This window comes from Myiozetetes cayanensis, unplaced genomic scaffold (assembly GCF_022539395.1).
Source record: "Myiozetetes cayanensis isolate MyiCay16 unplaced genomic scaffold, myiCay2020 scf6-25, whole genome shotgun sequence".
Classification (NCBI taxonomy): Eukaryota; Metazoa; Chordata; class Aves; order Passeriformes; family Tyrannidae; genus Myiozetetes; species Myiozetetes cayanensis.
In genome coordinates, this window is record NW_026087853.1 from 34,895,204 (window position 1) to 34,916,888 (window position 21,685).

General features: G+C 40.9%; 1 protein-coding gene across 7 annotated transcripts in view; it reads left to right on the plus strand.

Annotated features, from left to right (window-relative positions):
* The window catches only part of PAPLN (papilin, proteoglycan like sulfated glycoprotein), a 56,531-nt gene that overhangs the window by 4,407 nt on the left and 30,439 nt on the right, over positions 1-21,685 (plus strand). For all 7 annotated transcript variants that reach the window (XM_050336815.1, XM_050336812.1, XM_050336813.1 and 4 more), the window contains exon 2: positions 11,432-11,494. In XM_050336815.1, coding sequence (XP_050192772.1) covers positions 11,438-11,494 — 57 coding nt within the window. In that variant the 5' untranslated portion in view covers positions 11,432-11,437. The remainder of the gene's footprint in view (positions 1-11,431; positions 11,495-21,685) is intronic.

Sequence of the window (21,685 nt, forward strand, 5' to 3'; positions counted from 1 at the left end):
TTCCATCCCTGAGGAAGTCTAATGTGTGAGGTCTGTCCTGGCACAGAGGTGGTAATGGGCTGGTAGCAATGTGGAAAGGCAGTAGATTTACCTGGTGTGCTGATGTTCCTTGTGGGTGGTCAGAGGAGCAGTTAATTTAAAACTGAGTTTCAAAGCTTTGATGAAGGTAATGTTGGCTTTGAATGAAGTCCCTAGGACTAGGAATAACTACTGTTAGTACAAGAGCTTAGTGAGATGATATGTTTCTTTAGGTCTGTCTGTAGAAACCTTAAAGAGAGTTTGTAAACACCTTTGCTTATTACTTTGGAAAGTGTCTTCACAACACTATTTTGGTTTATCCCTTCTGCATCATACTTATGAGGCCCTTCAAAAGCTTCTCTGTAAACTGGCTTGCAGCTTATATGTTTTTACCCTGGCTTCTTAGAGGTGTACCACACTCTTTAATCCCAGTCTCTATAGATAGAGCAGCCATGGAAAGCCATTCTTTCTGAGGTGCAGTGTGGGTATGAGGCAGTATGCTATACAGCCACGTGTGGCTTGGACAACCTCATTCTGGACTTCCAGAACAAATGCTCTGCTGTTACAGGGAGCGAAGGGAGGTGTTTGTGGTGGGGAACAAGAGTGTATAAGATTACATGTCTTTGGTATGGCACTAACTTAAACTAATACTTGGTTTTGACAGTGAATGAAATTATTAATAAAATGAAAAAAATTAAAACAGAGACAATTTGCTATCTCTGGACGTTTTGCTCTTTTTTTCTGTCCAGTGTGAGATAATTGAGACGTCTTTTTCTAGCCTATTTGCAGGTTCTCATATACTGTGAAGTGTCCTGACATCTCAGAGGTGTTTGTTTTTAAAATATTTCACTCTGGGATCGTAAGTGCTTGATGGCATTGCAGAAGTGCTGGGGTTGGGATAGTTTCTTTGTAGCATTTGCATATTCCAAATCTGTTTACTGGTAAACAGTCCGCTCTGAATGTAGCATTTGAAACAAGGTGTCTGATTAATGATTTTAGGTGAATTTCCAGCAGAGATGTAGAGCTTTGTTTGCTGGTCTCTCTGTGTATATATGTTAAAAAGAATATTAAGTATTAAACAAAATTGTCTCAATGTTAAGGGAAAGTAGCAACCACTGTGATATAGAGAACTTAGAGAATGGATGATCTCAAACATTGCTGTTCAGTAAGTGTAGTGGCTTCTGATGCAGATCATTTAGCTTTGGCTTTGGGATGGGCTCTCTCTCAGATCCAGCTACTTACCAGCTTGGTAAAAGAGAATGCTGGTAGATCTCACCTCTAGTTGCTTCAGGGACTAATTGCCTTGGAGTCTATGGGAATGGCTGTGCCCTGACTTGCTAAAAGGGTTTAGGAAACAGGAAAGGAGTTACGTTGCTGCAACTGGTTTTCTTGGTAGTACTTGAGCTTGAGTTAAAGGAACAAATTTTATTCTATTTGTTCTGTTAAAATAAGAAACTTGGAGTAGAAAACCCTCTGATCTTGATTGTGAGTCCCTTCTTCTGAATGTAATGTAATGAAGACAAAATACTGTTCTGTGCCTCAGAACAGGTAGGGCTTAGGCATCAGAAGGCTTTCTCCTTGTTCAAGGAGGACTTTAACTGTTAACAAAGCGTTAAGCATTTTATTAGTTCATGTGTGTACCTAATGACTCATAATACACAGAAAAAAATAGCTCTTTTTTAAGAGGATGGGAGCTGCTCTTTTGTATGAGAACAGCACCTAGAACACATAGGATACAGTTACAGTAGCCCTCACAATTAGTGTTATAGGCTTATCATTAGCTGAATTCCCAGTGACATCTTGGTGCTCAGTGAACTCTGGAGGAAATAGATTGCTTTGCTCTCAGGTCTGTGGGAAGGATTATACAAAAGTGATGTAAATCTCTCAGTGCACCTCGCACAGCTACTGAGCCTAGACAGTGAGAGATGATTGCCCAGATTCAGTACAGTCATTTGCAGTTATGCCCAAGTATGATGGACTTGTCAAAAGAACTTATTTCTCTCAAAATGATACTCTGCTGGATACAGTTTCTGTCTTATGTTTTAGCACTCTTGGATCTGGACTGTGATTCTTTGTGGTCCAGTCCTGTTTTGGGCAATGAATAATAATGGTTGCTAGATGTTCGAGAAGAGACTTTTCTGTTAAAAGTATGTGAGTGGATGTCTACCCATATGCATGGTCTATGATCAAATCACTTGTTTATGCTTCCTCACACAGGAAAGCTCCCCTTCTTGACATGCAGACATGATGTATAGAAAACAAGTGCCATCCACAGATTGTTTATTTCTCTGCCTAGCCCTTAAAGCAGTAATTGGATTCTGGTTTGGACATCTGTGGGAGAAACCAGCTTCAGAGCAAAGAACCAATTTATTTTTAGATCAGACTGTTGTCATTTTGCTGTGATCACACCACTGAGCATGTGCTTCCTTTGAGAGCTCTCCAGGCAGTGCAGTGTGATTGCACCCTCCTAGGATCATTTTTTATCAAGTTAATTTTTAGTGACAGATGAAAGATGCTAGAGCCAGTATTCTTAGAGACAGCAGCCCTAATTCCACTAGCACGCATTCTGCCTCTTAAGTTTGTTAGTCTAAAGTTCTGGTTTAGGCTGTGGGGTTTTTTTTCATTTCTGTTTCTTTTAGTTTACCTCATGTTAGTATCTCTCTCTTGCACAGTTATGTAAGCAAGCCCACTGACTTCTCTGGGGAAATTCCTGCTTCATGGCACTGAAGTTATATCTGCATCACAGTAAAAGTAAGGGTGATTCCTTAGGGAAGGGTGATTCCTGTGCAAATGTGGTGTGTTTGATATGTTTACATACATATAAATATATATAAAACTGAGTTAACTTTAAAAAAGTAACTTGGTTTCCAGAAATGTAGAGGCAGCAGCAACCAAAACCCACATGACGTTCAGGGTAAATACTCTCATATTTTCCTGTCTATTATTAGTCCCCAAGCAAATTTATTTAAATTATTATACAGGTGTTCCCTATGTATATATACTACAAGCATACTGTTGAATGTAGTTGTAATATCCTCTCAGTGAACAGAGATGTACATCTTGCAAAAAGAGGCAGAAAAAATTTGCATTGTTTTAAAATCTCGTCTTGAGGCAATGCTTGTTTTTTATTTTTGTTTTTTAACCAATTGCATAGCACAGAAGTAGCCATATTTATATTAGAATAGAATGAAGTTAAATAAAATTGGAAGCAATTTTCTACCATTAAAATCCTTTATTTTCCTAAAGAGTACTTCAAAATTTGAACTGTAAGGGATCAGTCTCAGCTGGCTAACATGCTTACCTGGGTGTTAGAGAGTGAAGTCCCTCCCACTGTTAGCAAAGAGTGGATTTGAGACCTGCCTCATGAAACCAAATAGGCACAAGTCTATGGGGCCTGAGCAGATGCATCCCAGGCTGATGTGGTTGCCAAGCCACTCTCCATGATACTTGAAAAGTCATGGCAGTCAGGCAAACTTCCCAGTGATTTGAAAAAGGGAAACATTGCTCCTATTTTTAAAAAGAGGACACAGGAAGACTCAGAGAGCTAAAGACTTGTGAGCCTCCCCTCTGTGCCTGGGAAGATCATGGAAGCAATGTTAAGATGTATACAAGAAAAGGAGGTGATCCAAGACAGGCCAGCATGGCTTCACTAAGGCAAATCATATCTGACCAGTCCAATGCCCTTCTGTGATGGAGTGACTGCAGCAGCTGACAAGGGAAGACCAACCAAAATCATCTACATAGAATTCTGTAAGGCTTTTGACACAGTCTCACACAACATCCTTATCTCCAAATTGGAGAGAGGGGGATTTGAAGGGTGGACTATTCTGTGAATAAGGAATTGGATGGTGGATGCAGCCAGAGAGTTGTGGTCAATGGCTCTATGTCCAGGTGGAAGCTGGGTACAAGTGGTGTTCTCAAAGCTCTGTCTTGGGACCAGTGCTCTTAAATATCTTTATCAATGGCATAGACCGTGAGATCGAGTGCACTCTCAGCAAGTTTGCAGGTGACACAAAGCTGAGCAGTGTAATTGACACAACAGAAGGTTGGGATATCATCCAGAGAGGCCTGGGATATCATCCAGAGGGGCCTGGACAGGCTTGAGAAGTGGGCCCATGGGAACACCATCAAGTTCACAAGATCCAAGTGTAAGGTCCTGCACCTGGGTTGGGGCAATCCCAGACCTGAGTACGGACTGGGAGATGGATGCATTGGGAGCAGCCCTGCAGAGAAGGACTGGGGAGGTTCTTGTGGATGAAAACCTGGACATGAACCAGCAATGTTCTGTGTGCTTGCAGCCCAGAAAACCAACTGCAGCCTGGGTTGCATCAAAAGCAGTGTGGCCAGCAGGTTGCGGGATAGGTGTCTCTCCCTTTACTCTGCCCTTGTAAGACCCCACCTAGAGTGCTGCATATAGGTCTGGCACTCTCAGCATAAGAAATATATGTGGACCTGCTGGAACGAGTCCTTAGGAGGACCTCAAAGATGATCAGAGGGCTGGAGCACATTTATGAAGACAGGCTGAGAAAGCTGGGGTTGTTCAGTCTGAGAAGAGAAGGCTATGAGGAGACCTCACTGCTGTCTGCTGGTATTTAAAGGGGACTTGGAAAAGAGATGGAGAGTGACTTTTTGTGTGGGTGGGTAGTGATAAGACAAGGGACAATGGTTCTAGAATAAAAGAGGGGAGATTTAGATTAGATATTAGAAGGAGATTCTTTACTCAGGAAGTGGCAAGACACTGGAACAGTTTGCCCAGAGAGGTTGTGAATACCCCATTCCTGAAAGTGTTTAAGGCCAGGTTGAATGGGGCTTTGAACAACCTGGTCTAGTGGAAGCTGTCCCTGCCCATGGCAGGAGGGTTGAACTAGATGATCTTTAAGGTCCCTTCCAACCCAATCCATCCTGTGATTTAGAAACAGCAGCAGTGCTCAGTGTCAGGTGATATTTCTGGTCAGACTAAATATCTCATAGAAATGAAGCTTAAGCTGTGACAAGACAGTAGTAGATGTAAAAGATTGTTAGCCATTCCTCTTCAATTATGCTAGTGTTTGGGAGACTATATCCTTGTCATGTATTTTCCATAGGCAGTGTGTGGCTTCTTGTTGCAATGTCTAAAACAGTCTCTGTGTGTTTGTCATTATCCCTAGATGCTCCCAGATTTAATTAACAGCTAAGCACAGTGAGACTACCAAAATAGAAGGCAGAATCCTATCTTTACTCCTTATAATAAATCTCTTGCTGCAAACCTAACAGTGGGAGGCTAGTTGCATAAAATTGACTCTCAGCTGATATTAATAGGTAGACAGAAAATTGCCCTCATGACAAACTATATTAGCTCCTGTAAAGGGCTGGTATAGTGAACACATTTACTTGGAAAATACTGCTTCACTGACTTAAGCCTTAGATACTTCACTGTAGATTTTGGAGAGTGGGGAAAAGAAGTAGGTCTGCTTCTTCCATACCCACTGATAGGTGTGAGGCCTTACTAGAACCTCTGCGTATTGATCTTCCTCTTGAGCCTGATCATTTTTCAACTACTCTTCTGCATGATTTCAGTATTCAGATTAAAGCTGTATGTCAGAGGCTGCTGTAGCTTCCCCAGGTGTCGCTGACCTTGGCATTGCTGTAGAAATCCTCTGTAAAAACACTGTCAGTCTGTGTCAGCCACATGAAGCAATGGCCCGGTGCAGATTCATGTGCCTGTTAGGAATCAGGCTGAAGGCTGAGTTGAAGGACTATTGAGAGTGCAGGCTAGAATATTCTTCTGTGATACCACTACTCAGTTCTCCAGCTGCTGGGCTTGTTAGTAAGTTTTTGTAACTTTTTTTTTTTTTTTTCATTTAACAAGGTGAATTTTAAAGTTATTCTAGCTGAAAGTTTCTCTTTCATAACACGCATAACACAGCTGAAAGTATATCTCAGTGGGATTGCTTTCTTGGTGAGGATTCTTCAACTCCTAGCATGTATTTAGATAGAATTACTAAATCTGGGTACCAGTGGTAAAGATATGGCCGTAAAACTTTTACTCGGACAACCTGTGTTGTTTTTCTTCGGTTTTCTCTCCATTTCCATTAAGCCCTTGCTTTGTGTGCAGACAGCTCTTTATGACTGTGGCTAATCGCATGGTCAAGGCAAAGGAAATTCAGCAAACTTCTGCTTTAACAGACACATGCACATTATTTGACTTATCTGCCCTAACCCAAAGGACATCAGGCCCAGGATTTTCTTTGGGATTTTTTTTTTTTAAAAGGATGGCTTACTGTAGTTGGGAAAGAAAACAGGTATGTTAAGAAGTATCTTGGATGTGATATCCTCTGCCTAAAGTGATGATTGGTTTCCTGGTTCCTATGGACTGTGTAATATGGTCCTCGTGCTCTCCCAACTCAGCTCATAGCCTAAGTAAATGGAAGTTTTTCCCTATCCTTGATCCCTGCTCCATGGAACCCCTTTCTCTGCCTATCTTCATCTCGCCTTCTTGCAGTATGTGTGTATTTTCCCTTTTCTAATTCTTCCAGCAAAAACTTATAAGGTGCTTCTCAGTTGTCAAGGCAAACAAAAGCAAGCTGGAACCAAGATATCCTGGATGATTTTTAGAGCGAAGCAAAAATCATAATGTCTTTTAAAAATGTAGTGAGTCTGAAAGCTCAAATACTTTGCTCTGAGTCAATGACTAAAAAAATTTGTCAGTGAATAACTGGGCAACATATCATCATCCTTTCTGACTTCCCACCACTGTCAACCAAACCTTCTAAACATAAAACATTAGAGTGAGATCTCATGTGTTAAAAGGGACTGGAGGAAAGGTGAGGGAATTCTGAAAACGTGTGAGTAGTGGGATCACTGGGGCAACTTCTGCTTTAGTGCTGGATGTGCTAAACTTTACAATAAGCAATTTCTGTTGATGTTGTAACAGGCAAAGATTTATTGCTGGGGTGGCCAATCTGTACCTCACAAGGCATGCAAAGACAACTTCTGTGTCAGGGCTACCTCAGATGGGAATAATAGATCCATGTTGGGTAATTCAAATCCCCATCTGGGAGATAAAATGAGTATAAGGACCTGCCAAAGTCAGTAATGCTGGATGGCTCTGCCACTTACCTGCATGTCCAGATAAGTCTTATCTAGGGAACCCTGAAGGGGTCTTTTACCTTCTGCCTATGAACCACTCCTAGAGCAGTCCCTGGCCCACATATGTGATATGTATCTTTGGCCAAAGATGATTTAGAAATGTGGATCACAAGCCAAAGAAGACTGGTCTGTCTTACATGCTAAACAGAGAAGACCCATGTAACACCGACTGTCCAATTACTTTCAAACAGAATAGAGAAAAACTGATAAATCTGTGAGCAGTGGAACTTATGAAACCTGTTGTATTCTGACTTCATGATCTGATTCTGTAGTGCCCAGACAGCTTAGGTTCTTGTTTATGCAAGGCTGAATTATTCATAACATTTCTCTCAAGTCTGGATTTCCTTCCTATTGAAAAGAAAAAGTTGTCATCTAAATGCATTAAAAGTCCAACACTTCTCTTCATCCTGGCCCAGTATCTTTTCCCTCAAAATGTAATTGTGTTGATTTTGAGACCCTGAAATTAGCTAGCTGATTCAGTGTTATTTTTACATATATATACAGGCAATATAGGTCTTGTTTCCCCAGCAACATGGGTGTTTAGAGGTTATTTGGAAAAGTGGCTAAGTTTAAGTAAGCAATCTTATTTGTGTATTGGAAGGCAGGATTTACACACATAAAGTAAATATAGGAGTCATTAAAACTGTCCTTGATTCTGAAACATACTCCTGGTCTTAATGAAGATTTGATTGATCTTGCTAAGCCTGCCTGGGCCTGGATAAGAGTTTCTAACTAAATAAAATAGTTTTACAGCAGGTCACTGCTGGTTCTACTGTAGAGAAGTCTCCAAGTCTGCTCATCTGTCTTCCCTAGAACTTCTGTTTGTTAAGGCAAAAGATTCTTTCTTACGCAGGTTCAGCATTAAGCCCTGAAAAAAGGGTACTTACCCCAGTTTCCAGTTGTAGTGGAGTTTTTATGTTCTGTCCAGAGCTACAAAATTGCAGCCATATCCTCCATAGCCCTCTCACCCACCTGTTTTGGAATAGAAGTAAGGTTTCTGAGCTGCTAAAATTAGATTCAAGTTTGAACTTCCCCAGTGTTTGGAGGAGCTTGAGTCAGCATCTCTTACAGAAAACAGTCCAGAGCTGAACTGCAAAGCGGATTCTTTTTGACCAAGCTTACAGATTGGCTGGGACTAGTCACCACTGCAACCTTTTTATTCATCTAACCTGAGCAGTTAATGCCAGATTGTGGTTGGATAGACAATTTGAATCTTTTCTGGTGTATGGTGCAGAGGTTTCAGCTGCGTACACGTCTAGTTCTGGTCGAAGATTCTGGTGGTTCCTTACTTCTTGTGAACTGATTCTTGTCTTGTAAACCCTCTCCCTGAGATAACTTCATGTTTTAGTACTATGGCAGGAATCCCTCCATGTGAGCTTTCCAGCAGCTGTTCCATATCTTACGCATAAAGTCACCATTTCCCCTCAGGCCCTGCTGCAGTTTCTGGGTGGAGGAGGGGTGGAGATGCTGTTCTAGCACACAGTGAGAAAAGGGAGCTGGGGAGGGCTGAAGAAAATTGGAGAAGGGCAGGAGGCACAGGGAACAGCAGCTGCTGTTGTTACAAGTGAAAACACTGCAGAGCACTGTCCTTTTCATTCCTTCCCCCACATACTCAGCCTTCAGTGAGGAGAATGGCAAACAATCAGAATAAACATATGCTGCCGTATCCCAGGTCTTACAAGGAGTTAGAGCCATTAAATCCAGAAACAGAACTTGAGGGGTTTTTTTTAAGCTTTCGGACAGATTCCCCAGTTCCATTTGTTGTGGTTGAAATTAAGGTGAAAGGGATAAATGCTGAATTCCATATCCGAGGAAGCTTTTGAAATAACAAGTTTATTGAAACTCAGATAATCAAATACAAAATTTGTTTTGCAGTGAGGGATATAATAGGATACAGACAGCCCTGTTCTTCCTTCTGACAGTCCTTCCTGAAATATGTTGACTTGTTTATTAGGGCTGAATGGTCTAAACTTTTAGTGCCAAATTTGAGACATATTTTAGCAATTTCCATACAAGTGCACTGACACGAAAATACAAGTAAGCACCAGAGCTGTAACCTCTTGCTGCTTTGATGCCTGGGATTGCCCCATACATTGGGTTCTGACTCTAGTTGTCTCCTCAGACAATCTTTTTATCCTATCTGGCTAAAAACATCCAAGATACTAATTGCTTGGGGAATAGGAACACTGCTAGCCCTGGTGAGCCACTCCTCTAGCCTCTGCTCCAGGAGCCTCATGTGGTTTGGTCCCAGCTCCCTGTTTGCTGGGGCTCAGATGGTAGAAAGGGCTGAGTGGGCAGTCCATTAGCAGCAGAACAAGCATTTGATTTTCAAGGCCATCTCCAAAAACCTGAGTGGTGCCTGGAATGGAATATGTGAGAGAGGAATGATGGGGAAGAGATTTTTTTTTTTTTCTCTGAGTAGTAGGACCAGGAGGTGATCTCAGATACCTCTGATATCAAGACTATTGAAGGATGAGGCTGCTTTCACAGTGCCCTTTGCTAGTGGTGTGAACAACTTCAGGAGAGCTTTGCTGTTTGTGTGCATAGAACTTGTAGTAAAAGGGTCTCCTTCCACTGGGAAAAGATTTGTGGTTGGATAGGGTTTTGACGCAGGTCTAGCCTATGTTTTGGTTGTACACAAGTACACAGAGAGTGTACTTGACCTCTTGTGGAGGTATCTCTGGGTTGTTTCTTCCTTGACCTGAATGAGAAGAGTAGTAGTAGCATGTGTGGGCAAGAGAGTGTACATAATCTTCCCTCAGTTTCTTAAGAATGATCAATCCAAAATTAATGAAAGTCTATTCATATGAAAAGCTCCTATGGCTCCATTTTCTTATGAATCTTGTGTTTGGCATTCAGCATTTAGGGAGAGATGTTTACCAGTGCTTGTTTTCCCAGTTACGTTTTCCCCATTCATCGCTATTTTGCACTCAGAATTTGGTGCAACTGGATTTTTCAGAAGTTAAGAGCTTTTACATATGAAAGTTAAAAACATTTAAGAACATGCTTTTTTATCCCCAGAACAGGTGATGTTGGAAATGTCAAAATCCATGATATATATGGACTTGAGGAGTTGTAATGAGCTGTGATTCAGTGAGACCTAGGACTAGGAGAAAAATGGTTGCCCATGATAAAATAACCTGAAATGTGCAAATACTAGAGCAAGTAGGTTTCATTTTGGGCATTTCTTGGTTCTGATTTGATATTCTCATGCAACAGTGATTTTATATAAGTGTTATCCCTGTTAATAGTGATGCACATTCTGTATTTTAGCTGGATTTAATAGGCTAGGCTAAAGGAGCTATATGTGAAGTTTTAATATTAAAACAGATATTTTTACAAGGACTGATGGGATAAGCATTTCTTCCTTGATTCTGTCTTGCATAGTGAAAGGAAAATTTATTCTTCTGTCCTTTTACCTTTCCTTTCCCAAGTTAGAAAGAAGCTCAAACTAGATAAAACTATGCTAGGAATATCAAGTCTGTCGCCTTTTTTTCTGGGGATTAGTCAACTTGTCATGAGGTCATGAGAAAATGGTCATGAGAAAGTCAGTCTCTAGTGGCTGAAGTGTCTGTGGTCACAGCTGTGAACGCTGGTGAGTGGTGGTGGTTGTGGGCTGCAACTCAAAAGAGGAAGGAATAAATAGGAACAGCCAATGTACCAATGAGGTATTGTGGTCACAAATGTGCATAATGCCCCAAATTTAGGAACTGTTGTACACTGCAGTACCAATCTGTGTAACCTGATCTCCTTTCTAGCTCTGCAGAAAGGATATAACTCCTCACTGTTGAATGTAGCTGTCCATGATGAACTGTAGGATTTTAAACAAGCGAGACTGCACAAAGACAGACATGAAGCTTCACCAATCCGCACAAGATGACTACAGAGTACAGAAATGTTAACTGTGGAATTTCTTACCTTGGGTTGGTTGAAGTCATTGCAATCTTCAAGTATTTTATCATGCGTATATGTAAAGGGGTGGGAGGGCAGACATGCAACAGCATGCACCTTCCACTGTGCCTGGGGATGGTGTTCTCATAATACCAGAGGAAAGTTCAGGGAAATATTTACACTCAGTAATTACATTCTGGCTTTCTGTACAGGGTAATTTCAGTCTATGCATTTGCCTTCATGTATCCAGGGAGTGTAGTGATAAAACCACTTTTCTTCTCTCACCTTCATTTTAGTTCCACCTCCCTTTTTAGTGTGTGGTATTGTAGCTGTTCCACCAAACAAGCAGCAAAGAAGCAAGCAATTCTGATCAGTAATCTTTCTGTTCCCACAGGCACAGATGAAGAACTTGGTCCTTCTGCTCATGCTAACAGTGATGCCACCTTCTGTATTTTCAGTAAGTAAATGCTCTTCTATACACTGTTACAAGATATGAAAGATACTTCTCTTAAGAATTTTCAATATTTGTTACTCAAGTGTTTTGTAAAAGTTTTTCTGAAAGAGCTACTGGGTTCAAATCATCAGTCCTGTCGTGGTACATCTTAAAAAAATCTAACATGGCAATTAAATAACAGAATTCTGGTAGTGCCTTTGGCTCTAGGGATGTCATCTGCAAAGCAGTAATTGCTGTCTCCTGCTTCAAAAGAGTTGTAGCTTGAAGTAAAGAGAATGAATTTTTGGTTAGCTCGTTTACTCTTTCTTTAATCTTAGAATTCTCAGCCATGTGATTTAGTTTTACTGGGAGAGGTAATCTTTATGTTAAGTCAATTTGATATTATCAGAAAAAGAATGCAGCTATTAAGAACCAAGATCCCTCTTCCTTTCTGAGAGAGAATAGGATCTTTCTGAGAACAGCTCCTCTGAGTTTAAGTCCAACTTTATTAGTGAGTTGGACATCGAAGGTAAAATATGGCCTGCTGAGTCAAGTGAAAGTGTTAGCAAAGAAAGGTGTTATGTTTGTTAACTGTAAAGGAATAGAGATGGGAGGAAAAACAAAAGAGGCAATTATCACCTGGAATAAGTGTTTTGCTTTCTAGGCCACCTTTGAAGATCAGGGATAAGAGATCAGAAATCAAGCAGAGTTTGTTAGTCATCATATTTTCTGTCTTATAGATGGAAAATATGCTTAAATGAGCTCTTGCTATCTAAGATCTAATAGAAGACTGTACTGTATGTTTAAAGAACTAGAATGGAATACATTATATTCAGTTCATCTCTTCACATGCCTATTCTCCAACCTGGTGATTTTTTTGGAAGGGATATGACTGAAGCATGCTGCAGCTGTGAAGGCTTACATTCCTCTGTAGCATTAGACTCCATCCTGCATGCTGTCAGTAGCTTTCTTGAAGCCTTGCTGAATGAAGGGAGTAGCTTTTGCTTATTCATCACTAAACTTCAGTTTCCTTGACATGCTGGATGTGTCCAAGTAATGAGGAAGATCCAGCAGCCCTGAGGCACTCTGCTGTGGTAATTCTCCATTTTATTTCTAGCAGGGAAGAGAGAAATGACATTTATTTGATATGGGCCATACCTTACCAGATGCTAATGCAAGCAGGCTGAAGCATAGCAGGAGATGGTCAGCTTGTGAGGGGTGGAGCTGGCAGGACTGATTGTGGCAGTGGCAACTTAATTCTGTGCTGTATCTGGCTAAGCACCCAAAGAGCAGTGGAGCTGTCTGAACTCCCACAGGTGGGACAGCTTTAAAAAAGCAATGCCTGCACTTGTCTAACTGCTGCAGAATGGTAGCCCTGCTGCTATAAATTCAAATGGTTAGAGAAAGGAAGGGAAGCAGAGGGTGAGTTTGAAAACTGAGGCAAGGAATACTGCATGGTGGGGTTGTAAGCTGGAGAATTACTTGCTCTTCTAGATCACTCTCTACTCCTTTAGGACTTCACCTGAGATGGCAGATTTTTTGAAAAATAACTTTAATCCATGTTGCATAGCATTGAAAACCTGCCTTCCCTGTGCTGTTCTTTTGTAATTCCCAATGGCAGAGGTATAAGAGATTGTCAGTGACATGGTGCATTTCTCCACACTGAAGGAGAAACAATTAATTCAATTTATAGTAGCACATATCTAAGAAATTAAGGCTCTGCCTCTTCATTAGATATTAGATCCAGAACAGCCTTGCAGCTAAGACAGCAGCAATTGTTTTGATTTTGGTATAAAATGAGCTGCCAACATAGCAGCACACTGGTAGAAAGGTAGATCACCTCCAGCTATACAGTGAATCGTGTATACCCCAGGAGGAACAGGATGGTGGTGGTGGTAGAGTAAAATTAGTATGCATGGGTTTTATTCCAGAATTAATTGCTTGCCTCTTAGATCCCTTCTGTCTATCAATGCACACAGTGATTGCTTCTTGGACACCTTTTCTTTGACCCAGGTGCAGGACAGAATGAACTTGCATGCAGAGAGACTCACAGTGCAAATGGTAGTACAGCTATAAATGTGTGAATTGCAGGCTTACATGAGAGTAGGGAAGTGGGTCTACAGATCTGCATGTGATTAAAGGGTACAGATTGATGCCTAGTGGTTTTCATCTGGTTTTGGAGGGGAGTAGCTGAACTTGTTTTTACTTTGTTGTTAGGCTAGGGAAAGCAGCAAGCAGAATAAGGGCAGAAATTACATCTGTCTGCTTGCAGTGAGTGTGGCTGGTTTGTCTGCCAGACACGGCAGGCAGCATTAAGCAGAAAGAGAGGGACTCTTGCATGTCAAAGCCACTGGCTGCTGGAAATTTCCTGCCCAGTGCTCTATCCTTGGTGGCACCCACTGTACTTTTCAATCCTTCTTTCCTTCTAGAATATGGGGAGAGTCTTGCCATACAGTACCTGTGGTGTGTGTTCCTTTTCACCAGTCTTTGAAGGATCTGGAAAGGGAGGTCACCCATTTCTTCTAGCTTCTTTTGTTTGCATTGAAGTAGCACTAGAAACTACAGCTGGGTGAGCAGGAGGAGTGTGTGAATTGTATGCTTTGTGGTGCAAATGTTTGCATCTTGAAGTCCTTCCCAGATTGGAAATGCCGTACCTGCCCATAGCATGGGACGAATTCAAGGGAAAGCTGCGCATCTGAGGCAGAGTTTTATTTCATCTTTTATGATCTTTAGGCATTAGCTGATCATTAGATCATGTTCAATACTTACATTTGCTCCTAGATTGTACTGCAGGTGTGCTTAAAGTGAAGGCTGGCCTGAGGCTTGGATGACAGTCACGTTCAGATACATTTCATCTGAACACTATTATTTTCAATGGATCTATAGTTCTAGGTTAAAATGCTGGTTTTAATTTATTCTAAAGAAATTAACATTGTTATTGTTTAAACAATGTTAATGTATTGAATGAACTTCTAAATGCCTTAACCACGTTTGAAAGAAAGGGCAGAAGGTGCACAAGGACCTCAAAGTTAAGGTCATACAGAAACAGTAAAAATTACTGTGAGGAGTGAGAAAGAGAAGGAGATTTTACTAGAATTCTTACAGAGGGAGAGGTAGAAAACATGCACAAGAATAATTGTGCTGGGTAGGACCAGTTCATTTGCCTATATCCTGTCTCCAACTACGTCACAAATGCACGTCTAGCAAAAGTTATTAAAAGATTGGCAAGTACAATTTCTCCCAATACACTTCCAGTGTATGGACCCTCTGAGCTAGAGATGTCTCTATTTCTTTTCCCTGAGTTTAGTCAACGTCTCTTAGAAGCCACGTGGACTTTTAGCAACACAGCATTTCTATCATAACACCAAGATCCTGCTCTTGAGAGTTAAAGATCAACTCATAAGCAATAATTTTATTTGTTAGGGTAGGACTTGTGTTTTTTCATGTGCATCACTTAAGTTGCCTACATGAAATCTCCACTGTCATTTTAGAGACAAGTCACTTATACTATAATGTCTTTCCATAATTCTTTGCAGTATCTGTCTGGTTCTCTGTTGTCCTTTATTACCCTGAATTACCCTTGCCAGATGCTTTCATTACTTCTGTGGTTTTGGCAAAGTTGATAATAAACATATAACTAATAAGAAACTAACTAATAAATGAGTTGAGCAGTTCAGGTTTGTTATGGAATTCTACTGCTAATGTCAATTCTTGCAGTAGATGGAGATTTCACTCCTGCCTTTGTCTGTGGGTGACCTGCTCATCATCCACTGAAGGACTGTCCTCTGGCTGCTTAACTTCCTTCAGAGCTCTAGGTGAAGGATTTTTTTTTGAAACATGAGTGTATCTGACAGGTTACCCTTGCTGACATGTTTGAGAATCTCTTAAAAAACTGCAATAATCTTAGAAGGTTTTGCCTTTAAAAAAGCCTTATTGACTTTTTTGCCCGAAACATCCTGTATTTATGCAGGTGCCTGCTAATTTTGTTCTTTGTTATCATTTCTATTAATTTATCAGTTGACATCAGTTTTATACTATGTGAGTGTAGAGTTCCCCTGGGATCCTTTTGCAAACTGGTGCAACATTTTCCACTTTCCAGAAATCAGATGCTGAAGTGGTTTTAGCTGAGACAGTTGTCTGCTAGTACGCAACAGTTTATCCATTTCAACCTTTGGTTCCTGTTAGGCCCCTTGGATAAACAACTTATGGTGACTTCATACTGTGGGTATTGTCCACTTTTCCAAATAAGTTTGGGGCCATAAAGTTCCCTCACAATCGTCCTCTTTGTAGAGTTTTCTGAATGTCCTCCATTTCTTCCACGAGGATTCCAAGAATTACTTTGACTTCTCTGCAATGGCGTTATCGTTTTAGAGAGTTCTTTAAATACTCTAGTCATCTCTAGGCCACCCAGAGTTTCTGGGAGTCTTTCCATTTCTGAAAAGTAAGTAGTATCTACTCTGCTCACTAACCAGCAAGCCGGCATACACCATATCCTGCCCAACTGACAGGAAATCAGTGGATGTGGAAGGAGCCAAGGGTATAGTGGGACAGACCAGACAGAGGTAGCAGTGAGGGTTGTTGGAGAGGTGAATGAAGGGAACATGGAAAAGACCTGGGAATGGTGAGGGAGTGGGTACAATCATGTAGGGACGATCTCAAGTGTTTTGAGAAAATGAAGGTGCCGGGAAACTGCTGGATTTTAGTGGATTTGACGGGATATGCTAACAAGCCATGGCTAGAATGGTAGAGAGGAATGAAAGGAGACATACACTAGTGTAAACCACAAGCCATTAAAGCTAACGAAGCCTGGATTTTTTCCCTCTTCTTTGTAAAGTAGCTTGTCTTAATGAGATACTCTCTTCTTCTGTACCATTTTGTATTTCGCTTCCTGCTGTCACCATCTTGTTCGCTTTCATTCCTGTTCTTCTAGTTTTTCTCGAATGCAATTCTTTCATTACTTATTCATTATTCATAATAATGGTACTTGGCATTATTCACCTTCAAAGCTCTTTGCAAGCCTGCTGTGTTTGAGCCAAGATCAATGCTTAAGACAGAATTATAAAAAATGCCTTGCTGATGTGGTTTGGATTAATTAGCTTATTTTTGGTTGCATTTTTGGCTAATATCCTAGCCTGCTGCAGATGGATTTTCTTGAAAATGCATCTATTGGAACAGTAGCATGTATCTAAATTATAAACATGTAAGATATACTTTATGTTTTCACTTCCCTTTCAACTGTGTTTGAGTGTGGAACACCACATGTCGTGCAGAGCTTAACTATGTGAAAAAGTTATCAATGGTCATCACTGTAGTTTTGAGTAGATCTTCTGGATATAGAAAGGAGAAGAAAATGGTTCACCTCCTGAAGAGCACATGGTGTAAGGATTGTGGGTTGTTTTTGTTAGGGTCCTGAGGGCACTACTAGGCTTTACTGGCCCTGACTGGACTCCCTCCACACTGCCCACTGCCCAGGATTCCACTGCAGGCTCCAGGGGCTGTTAGTTCCTGCTGCAGTGAAGATGCATCCTGCATCATCCTGATGCTACATCTGCACAACCCTTCCTGGCCCAGCCACGGACCCTGATGAGCTAGGCTCACCTGCAGTTCCATGTCCAGCCTGTCTTTGGCTGGAGGTGCCCAATTCTCAGGGCTGGGTCCATGCCCTGGCTTGCCCTGCTGCTCCAGAACAGCCTCCTGCTACTGGCCCCCCGCCCACAGGGAGGAGCCAGCCCTTGGGGCACCTGGACACTTCCTTTCTCCCCTTCCCTTATTAACTTCCCTCTAAGCAATTAACTTTTCTCTAAGCAATTACTATCCAAACTTAACAAAGCTGTATTTTTTCATTGAAGACTTCTTACTTGCCCAGACTTTGGCAATTAAACCATTACAGAAATTATCGTGGTGATAATTTTCTTTTATAAAGTCTTTGGTTCGTATCCTTCTTTCATGTTTCATAAATGAGGCTACAGTTCAGGATGTGTCAAAATAAACATTAATCTTATTTCAGAAACTATAAACCCCAGAAAGCAAATATTTTTCAAATAAAAGGATGCAGTGTTGAGTCAGAAATACTAAGAAAGGTTAAAGAGAGAGAGAAAGTCTGATTTTGAATGTAGTTTTAAACCACGGAATGTAGTTTTAAGCCACTATTATGTTATGCATAACATAACAGTAACACCACATTACTAATTTTTTTCATTATGAGCAATATCAGTTTTCAGTGGATAACAGTTGTACAGGGCCTTGTCAGCAACCTCCAGCATCAAAGATTTCCCACCATGTTCTCACTGTCAGCACAGATTTGTATCTGATCTGAATGGAATCTGGTAACTGTGAAGCAGCCCCAGAAGTCACAGTAACAACTTTTCAGTGTCCAAAATGATGCTTCAGTTGCAGCTCAATGGACCAAAGCTATGCAACCTGCTGGATTAAAAGCAAGCACTAGCCTTGTCCAAAATCTCTGGGGCATAGCGTGGTTATCAGTAACCATGTGCTTTGAGCAATGACTGTTGGAGTGCTGCAACACGATGTTTTGTTGCTGCTTGTCAGTTTGGAAAGGCAGCACAAATAAAATTCACAGAGCAGTTCAGGTTGACTATCTCTAAGCCCTTAAAGATGTCCAAGAAGTAAGGGAAATACTAGGGGTAAGAACCTGACTGGAATGTAGGTTCTTTGGACATGTGACTGCAGAACTTCACTGCTCACTTGTGATTCTAAAGTAAATTGCTTTGATTTGTAAGTTTGCTTTGATAGCTTGCTAGTATGTGAGTTGCAGCAAGGCACTAGGAAGTTATTTGCACGGAATCATTAGTCCCCATTTGGGTATATGAACTTTGTGGATCACTGCATGCCTGCAATGCGTTTGTCTGGGAAGCACAGTCCTCTTCCCATGCATATTTTCCTATTGATCTCATCAGACTGACTGAAAAGTCTTTCAAGGGCCCATTCTAAAGTGATACTACATGCTGACAGCATTTTATGTCTTTCTGAGTCATTTCCCATTCATAACTTCTCTTCCAGTGCATGTTTCATATGTAAAACCAAATACTATGTAGTATATAATATGCCATCAAGGACTTTTTTCCAGAATTCTTCTGTTTGTATCTGATGCATACTGGAATTGTCTTTGCAGATGGAGTCTGGAGCTCTAGAGACTCAGAGGCGTAGATTTTTTACTTGCTGGTTATATCAGATATAGTTGGCCTGGTAACAGCAGATGCTGCAACTACATCATCAGTTCATCCGTAGGAACTGATAAAACCAATGCAGTGCTCATAAAAATGGAATCCCTGGCCTTTTAAACTTTTATACCACAGCAGCCTGTGTGTAAATGAGCACTGAGAGCATGTGGTGCCAGGGTCACGGGCAACATCAATATTCCCAGAAGGTATGCACTTCTGGTGTCTTAACTGGCAATAAAACTAGACAGAGCAGTTGGGCATTAACTGACAGTTCTTTCTGGAGTTTTTAGAAATCAAGTAAGATGGTTATATGTATTTTCTCACTTTTCCTGAAACATTAAAATATGTACTTAATGCAGATAAAGAAGCTACATTCTTGTACACATGGTGGGCTGAAGCAAGAGAAGAATGGAACCAAATGAATTTGTAACAGTGATGAAAATCACAGATTTTTAGTTCTGGAATCCAGGAGGGAATGGAATTTGGTTGTCCTGGCTGACAATAGATAAAAGCATTCCTGTGTCTGAAGAGAGTTAATAGAGGCTTTTGGAACAGAAACTATCTGACAGCATCTAAAAACATCCTGTTATCAGATTATGTTGTATATTTATTATTTTTTATAAATATGCAGCTTTATAGTTCCCTGTGTACACGTGTGCAGTTACTGAAGTAATGAGGACTGTACACAGATTTTCAAATATGGGAGTTGGGCCCCTATTAAAATGTTTCTCTAACACTCTACAGCTTTGGGAGGATTCTTTGGGCTGATGCTCCTTTTGGGATGTGTGTAAATGGAGTGATACTGAGAAAAAATATTGTTCCTGCACTCTGTGGATGATTAAGCCTTACAACAAAGAGTCCCTGCAGATTTTCCTCCCTACAAAAGGAATAAAGAATGCTAGTTCTGTAGGAGGGATATTGGAATATTTATCAGGGTGGGGTGTGTGTGTGTGAAGGAAGGGATTTCTATCCTTATTGTCTTCCAGTAATCTGACTTTCAAATGCTCTTCCTTTGGATTTTTATCTACATGTTTCCTTCTCCCTTATGCTGACTGAAGAGTCCCTTGTTTCCAAGGTGAGATAATACCGCTCCTAAATCAGTCAGTTGATACAGAAGAATAAGATTGTAGAGAAACAGAGTGTAAAGGTAGCATATTTTACTCTTTTGAGATTAAAAGAGGAGGGATTACAGAGGGAGGAATCAGATGTCTGAAAGAAAAACTTGGGAAAATAAGATGCCTTGCTGAAAACTGAAACTCTGTTGTTGGGATTACTCCCAGAAAGACAAATGAGAATGCAGAAGACAAATACTGAACTCAATATCTGGAATGAAAGAATGGAAAAGGGGTTTGGCACGAGGTCAGGGAGATGTTGACTTGGCCAAGAGAAGATATGTAGAAATGGCTGTAACCTGGGTAGTGCCATTGAGTGAGTGGTGAAGGCAAACAGTTAGTCTGAACCAGAGGTATTAGAAAGAATTGCACAGAACTTGTGTGAAGAAAATTAAATAGCCTGGGCTGGGAAGAAAGTGTTTCACATTATAGCAGTGTAGATAATAATTTGGGGTGGCTCTGCGGACGGATAGTTGTAGGTAATTTAATGCTAAATGCATAGATACGATTGGCTAATATCTCTGCCTGTTACTCTGCCAGCAGCAGGGAATTATTCTTTAAAAGAGGGTGAAGGAAAGAAACAAGACTGTAATTTGGAAATACAGTCAGGCAAGGAGTGTGTGTAGAAAATCATTAAGCCTGTCTAAATGACAAGGGAGGATTAACCCATGCATCTCACCTCAGTTGGATTCACTGGATGATTTATTAGACTAGCTCCCATTTCTAGCAGAGACTTGGATGTCTTGTGTAAAAGCAGTTATCTGTTAACAGAAGTGAAAAATATGCTCTTAAACTGAGGATCTTTCTCCACAGTGCATTCCTTCTCTGTAGACCATGGAAAGTGACCTGTGTGGGTAGAAATTGCTTGCTGATCAGGGTTCATATTCCTGCTGTGGTGAAATCTCCACTTCTAGGATATCCTTCACTCCTGCAGAAAACCCTTATGATGGCACTTACTAGCTGGGGTGATCATCAGAAAATAGCTGACATGAGGATACCAGGGGGGCAACGGGAAGGAATGGACACAGAGCATGAGGCAGGGAAATGAACACAGCACTGCACACTCCCATACTCTACAAGTCAACAGGAACTGTGTGAAACTAGGGGATGGATTGAGACCTAGACATGGGGGTTATGTAAATTTGGTGGGATACAGTGTGTATGGAAGTGAATTGGATTACATCACAATAATTTTTTACCTTCTGTTTCTCTGCCTGCTGCATCTTGCAAATATTCCTTTTTTATTTCTGGATATTGCCTTTCTTCCCACTAACCACCCATGTCCTGCTGTATGTGGATCCCATGAGCTGCAGTAGGCCTTTTTTCCTGAAAGTATGATATTTCATCTATTTCCAAGACAATGTGTTTTGGTTGGTTGCATTGCACTTGTAACTTCTTGTCTATATTGTCATGGTTATTTCTCTTAATGTCAGTGTTCATTCAGACTTTCTTCATACAAAATTAATTAAGACTGTAGCTAATGATGGCCCAAACCTTGACATCATCACTGGACATAGTTGGGTAAGGGGAGAAAAGGTCCATGTATGGAATTTTGTTGCAGTAAAAAGTGTTTCAGGGCTTTCCTTTCTGCTTCTTTTATTTCTCTTAAGCATTGGGCTTGGAGCCAAGGATTTGGGATTAAGTGGCTCTATTGATCTGGTGTGCAGTGGCAGTGCTCATAGTCCCTGAAGTAATGATTTGCCTTTGCTGCCTTGCTGAGAGGAAGATGTTATCCTCTTTTAGATGGTTATTCAAAACTGCTGAGATTCTATGAATAGACAAAGAGTAGCAGTTAAGGGAGATTAAAAAGCTGGATGTGCTATATGTCTTCAGCAAGCTAATACTCCTAGATATTAGAGGCCTGATGTTTCTGATTTATTATTCTGTGCCACTTCTCATACTAGGAATACAGCACAGCAGGT